Genomic DNA, 6,000 nt, shown 5'->3' on the forward strand with positions numbered 1-6,000 from the left:
GAGTGGGAGGAAAGATTTTGCCAATTTGGCTGAATTGGCTCTCTGCTTTTCCTAAAGGCAGTTTGAGAGCTGCCGTTGGGAGCGAGGGTGACCCCTGCTGGAAGCAGTGTGTCAAGGCAAGAGTGTGTGCTGACAGTTTGACTACCTGCCACCCTCTATCTGTCTGTGATTGTGGATATAGATGTATTTCTTTGATTGTGACTAAACACTCATGATTACCAGTGTCTTTGAGTCCCTGGGTGTTTCTACCTGTGTGAGTATAATGTTTATGATACTTAGTGTGACTTAATTCCTTATATATATGGCTGGGCAAGGGGGTCTATGTATTTGTGATACTTGTGTGGGGTTCTCCACTGGCTTAGGTGTCTCTGGATTATTGACTCCTTGCTACTCTGGGTCTCAGCCCTCTGGTACCTTTGGACCAGTGAATCCCATTCTCAACAGTACCTATGAGTTCATGAAGACATTCTTCTTGGAGGTCAGCTCTGTCTTCCCGGATTTTTATCTTCACCTTGGAGGAGATGAGGTTGATTTCGCCTGCTGGTATGAGCCCTTTGCTATTCCCCTCTCAGCCTGATGAATTACTTGCTCAGTTTAGAGATGAAGCCCTGCCAGGCTACCTGTCCCAGGTGCTGCTCAGGGACTGACCTCTGAGACAGCATTCTTTCTCAGTCTGGATGGCTCAGGTCTTGGGCCTTTCCCCTCTCCAGCTACGGAGCGGCCCTGCCTGGTTTTGGCAAGGCTGTGAATGTGAAACTCCCCCTTCCTCTTGCCATATCCTTGAGATATTTATGGGAAAACCAGCTCTAGGCCCAGAATTGTTTTGTTAAAATCCAGGATAGGGGAAAATAATTTATGCCTTTGAAGGCTTAAAATAGTCTGGTTGAAGAGGCAAGACACGGATGAATTTGAGACTAATAGATGACAGTGTTAAGTTGTAAGTTCCAAATCCTCAGATCTACTTAGCTCAGAAGAGGTTGAAGGGCTTCTCTGAGGAGTGGGCACTAGAGCTGGATCTGGGGAAGCGGTTTGGTTTTTTCCAAGACATGGAAGAGGAGAAAAACTTTCCAGGAGAAAATGTGAGCAAAAAAAAGACATTGTGGGGCAAGGGAGTGGCAACAACACTTGTATCCAACTGGAATAGAGAATAAAGAATAAGAGAAAAACAAAACATGCCCAGGGTGGGGGTTGGAGAGGGAAGCCAGAGCCCCAGGTCAAGACCTCAGAGCTCCATGCCACCGTCCAGAGAGATCAGTATGTGTTCTCTTAGAGAGTTGGAACTTAAAGCTGTTCAGGCCCAGGCTCAGCCTATATCAATGGCCCCTTCATACAGCTTTGTTCAGCAATACCTTCCATATTTGGGGTCTCTGAGATCCTCCGTTAATTATTATTTCAGGTGTAAAGGAAGTTGTGGGAAGCCAGGTGACTAGTCCCCAGGCTTTGGAAGGCTTTTAGGATGGTGAAAGAATTAATCTTCATTTTCTCTTGGGATTTAGGAAGTCCAACCCAGATGTCCAGGCCTTTATGAAGAAGAAAGGCTTTGGTAATGACTTCAAACAGCTGGAGTCCTTCTACATCCAGACGTGAGGAAGGAAGGAGGGCGGGCAGGATCCCTTGGGTCACCTCATATGGGAGACCATACCAGGGCGAGGTCCTTTCTTGACAAACTCACTGAGCCCCTGAAAAGAGTCTCTTGTCTTAGCGTGGTCCTTTCCAAAGTGGGGAAGACACTGTTTAATCAGGAATGGGCCCCTAGCCAGGCTCAACCCCCAGATCACTGGCACCAATAGCCTAGAGCCTCTCTGAGCTGAGCAGACACTTTCTTTACTCTTCAGGCTGCTCGACATCGTCTCTGCCTATGGCAAGGGCTACGTGGTGTGGCAGGAGGTGTTTGATAATAAAGTAAAGGTGAGCCAGGGGCAGGGGGAGAATGAACCACCTTCAGTGCCTCCCTCTGGTCTCCCAGCCCTTCCCTGCGTAGCCTGGTCCTCCTGATTTGGAGTAGGCTCTAATGTTCAGAATACTAGGAGCCATCTCCTCTTTCCCCTCTAGAAAGGTTGCAGAGATCTGGGTGTGGGTTTTGGAGCCTCTCTGTAGCTTCCCTCACTACAGATTGATCAAGAGTTATTTCTGCTGCTAGGTAACTTGGATTCCCAAGACTGGCTTAATGGGTTAGGTTTTTCTTCCCGAGTCATAGACTAAGGTCTTACAGGTCTGCAAAAGCAGGGTTTCCCTCTCCTTCATTGTTCATCAATGAGATCCCAGCTTCCTTCCACATGCCAGGGCTCCCCAGGAACCTTGTCGCATCCTCAGAAATATCTAGAGACTCGGACATGGTAGCTTCCAATGATTCTGCTGGGCCTCACTGCTTGCCTCCCTTAGCTCACAGCCAGTATTACTATCTCAGACAGGGGGACGAAGCAACAGGGAGCTCTCCGATGGCCTGTGGAATCCTTGACCTCTGCACTGGGCTAGGAGCTCAGTGGTTCAGAGCCACAGAGAAGTACTTTGCTGCTGGAAAGCAGAGGGAGTACACACCCCTTGGCCTGTTGCCTGTATAACAGTGTGGCCCAGGAATCTCCTCAGCTTCATGCCATTACCACCCTTTGACCTTTGTGACAGGTTCGGCCAGACACAATCATCCAGGTATGGCGAGAAGAAGTACCAGTAAGCTATTTGAAGGAGCTGGCACTGATCACCGAAGCCGGCTTCCGCGCTCTGCTTTCTGCCCCCTGGTACCTGAACCGCATAAGTTATGGCCCTGACTGGGAGGACTTTTACAGGGTGGATCCCCTGTCATTTGAAGGTGAAAGCAGGGTGCTCTCCTTACTGACCAAAGGAGGCTGGGCTTGGGCATAGGGTGGAAGGCAGAAGGGTCTGGGCTGGGTATTTGAGGTTAGGAGATGGAACAACCTATCTGAGGAGAAGGTGGTTGAAGGGGAACCTTAGAGTTACCTGTTGTTGCTTGTTTTCCCATAGGTGGTCCCGAGCAGAAGGCTCTGGTGATTGGTGGAGAGGCCTGTATGTGGGGAGAGTATGTGGACAGCACAAACCTGGTCCCCAGGCTCTGGTAAGGGTTTTCTGAGGACATGGAAGTTGGGGTTGTGGGTATAGGGTCTCCTGTACAGACTCAATCCTGTCTAGCCACCCCCAGACTAGTATCCTTCTTTCAGGCCTGAGAGGGGCATTGCAGTGATCCTTCTGTTTGTAGTAATACCCACCTCTCACCTGACTTCCACCTGTGCTTCTCCAACACCAGTTAGGTATGTAGGACAGAAAGAGATACTGAGGCCTGGTGAGCACAGATGATTTGCTCAGGATCCAGCACGGGAGTCCATGATTCCTATGGCAAGACTTTCCTAGACTGCCTCAGCGGCCTCACCACGCCGGGAGGGTGTGGAATTGATATTCTCACAACACCTGCCACTGCCGATACTGTCAGTAACATGATGCCTTTAAGACTTGCTCTGGTTCTCCGGTCTGTGGGAGAGAAGAGTGGGATCACTTACCACATTTAATGAAGATAGAGCTGAACCTTGAGGTCCCTGGGAGCCCTTCAGCCAGGTTGTCGCTCTGAATAGGTGTTGGTCACATCCCTTGGCCCGGAGGCTAAACAAGAGGCAATAGCCTGTGGGTGTCCCACCTCCTTGCAGGGAATCCCGGGAAACCTGGTGCATATCCTCTTTCCTCCAGGCCCAGAGCAGGGGCTGTTGCTGAAAGGCTGTGGAGCAACAAGGTGGTGACTGACCCGGACTTTGCCTTTAAACGTTTGGCACACTTCCGCTGTGAGCTGCTGAGGTAAGCAGGCTATAGGGCCTTCCCAAGGAGGGGAGCGGGTCAGGGGGTTGGGACCCCTTACTGACAGGAAAAGAACACAATAATCGCTAACACTTACACTGGTAGAGGCTAACTGGTGGTAAACACTGTGCTTAACCTTTTACAGGCATTATTTTGTTGAGTCTTCACCACAACTCCATATAGCAGACATAGCTTTATCCTCATTTTAGAGATAGGCATCTGAGGCACAGAGAGGTTAAGGAACTTGCCCAAAGTCACTTAGAATCAGGATTTGAACCAGGCCAACTTTAGAGACTAAGCTATGCTTTACTGGGCTCTCGTGACCCCTTTGCCCCTCTTGGGGATAAGACTATATAAGATGGTTACTTCCCTGATCGATTTATTGACGAGGGGTTGAGGACCTAAGGGATTCAGCCTAGTGCAGAGCAGAGCCCCAGGCTGAGAGCCAAGCGTCTCAACTGTCTGTAATTCACTGGGTGACTGAGCTAGTTCCCGACCGTCTCTAAGCACATCGCTTACTTGGATAATGAAGGAGTCATGCCTAGAGGTGAGGCTGAGAACGAAGGACAGATTTTCATGCCTGTATAGATTGGGTAGCATCTCAGTCCCCTACCTCCACCACATTCACAGTATTTTAGAACCCTTAAAGGGGGACTCAGTGGGCCAGGAATACTGCATACCCGTCAGGCATCTACTTTTTTTCTAAAGGAACTGAGTATTAAGGACTGGGGTACCAAGACAGACAGGTCAGAAATAGGGAGGCGCTGCCCTGGCCAGGTAGTTCAGTTGGTTAGAGCGTCGTCCCGGTACACCAAGGTTGTGGGTTCAATCCCTGGTCAGGGCACATATAAGAATCAACCTATGAATACATAAATAAGTAGAACAACAAGTCAGTGTTTCTCTCTTTCTCTCTCTCTCTTCTTTTCTCTCTAAAATCAATTAATAAATAAAAAATTTTAAATAAAATAAATTTAAAAAGAAATAGGCATTCCCCAAAGGCCAAGGGAGGCGGACTTAAGGGTGGGTGGAGGTGGGCAAAGGGGGAGGAATGGGGACACCTGCAATTATGTCAACATTAAAATTTTTAATAAAAAAAAGCTCAGTATCTAACAAAACTTTGCTACCAAATTAATATTAATTCACATCCCTTTGAAAATCAATAGTATCTTATAGACCACGGCAGAGTGCGCATTAGTTCACATCGTTATTATAGCAAAAGCATGTATACATTTTAGATTCTACAGATGGAACGGATTATTGTTGAAAATGAAATATTTGACTAGGACTATTAATCTTCACAGAGTAATAAAATGGTCTTTAATTATTTGGAAAATAATAAAATAAATTTTAAAAGAAATATGGAGGTGCTCCCCAAAGTTCCCGGGTGTCCCTGTATCAGAATCATCTGGAGCACCTGTTCAGAATGCAGATTCTTGCCAGCACTTGGCCCCACCCGAAGTGAGAATCTCTGGAGGTGAGAATCCAAGTAATACTGGTAGACAGTGACAGTTTGTGACACACTGAAATGTGGGAAAGGAATACTTTATTGTGGTGAGGTGTTGCTGTGGCCTAAGACTGATCCCCTTCTGAATGGCTCATCTCATCCTGTTTCTACATGTCCTCTTGCAGACGAGGTGTTCAGGCCCAGCCCCTCAGTGTAGGCTACTGTGAACAGGAGTTTGAACAAACCTGAGCGAGCAACCCAGGCACTGAGGAGGGTGCTGGCCCTAGAAGAGTGATGGCGGGGCCAGGCTCCCACTGTTTCCTGGACGGGGGTCGGAGCCCCTTGCCCACGTGCCACTGGCTGGAGAGAACAGGTCTGGTGCTGTGCTGGCTTTCAATAAAGAGCGATGGTGACATTTTTCAACCATGACCATGGATTATCTGTGTAAAAAAATGTGAGTGGCCCTGGGGGAGGGGAGCTGCCAGGACTGGAGTCTGCTCCTGAGTGGTGGGACTCAGTAGGGCCCAGCCAGGTTGGGCTCAGTATCTGCCCCTGGAGGGATCTTGTAAGCTGAAGACTGAGAATGAAACCCATAGCATTTGTGCTGTCCTGCCTCTCCACGCTCACACGTAGTCCAGATACATACCCCCATCCTCTAGATACTTCCCTCCAAGTGGGGAGGTCACTTAGACCTCCAAGGCTTCTGTATATAAAGACATATAGGGGTTCAAAGAAATTCTGGCAGTAGTGAGGGCTCC

The 6,000-nt window shown here is 48.5% G+C and overlaps 1 protein-coding gene across 1 annotated transcript in view; it reads left to right on the forward strand.

Annotated features, from left to right (window-relative positions):
• HEXA (hexosaminidase subunit alpha) overlaps positions 1-5,671 on the forward strand; it is a 29,915-nt gene extending 24,244 nt beyond the window's left edge. The window contains exons 8-14 of the mRNA XM_079789420.1: positions 363-543; positions 1,497-1,583; positions 1,836-1,908; positions 2,623-2,806; positions 2,980-3,070; positions 3,694-3,798; positions 5,428-5,671. Coding sequence (XP_079645546.1) covers positions 363-543; positions 1,497-1,583; positions 1,836-1,908; positions 2,623-2,806; positions 2,980-3,070; positions 3,694-3,798; positions 5,428-5,491 — 785 coding nt within the window. The 3' untranslated portion in view covers positions 5,492-5,671. The remainder of the gene's footprint in view (positions 1-362; positions 544-1,496; positions 1,584-1,835; positions 1,909-2,622; positions 2,807-2,979; positions 3,071-3,693; positions 3,799-5,427) is intronic.
• Positions 5,672-6,000: the final 329 nt, after the last annotated feature.

The sequence above is a fragment of the Cnephaeus nilssonii genome (genome assembly GCF_951640355.1).
Source record: "Cnephaeus nilssonii genome assembly, chromosome: 1".
NCBI lineage: Eukaryota > Metazoa > Chordata > Mammalia > Chiroptera > Vespertilionidae > Cnephaeus > Cnephaeus nilssonii.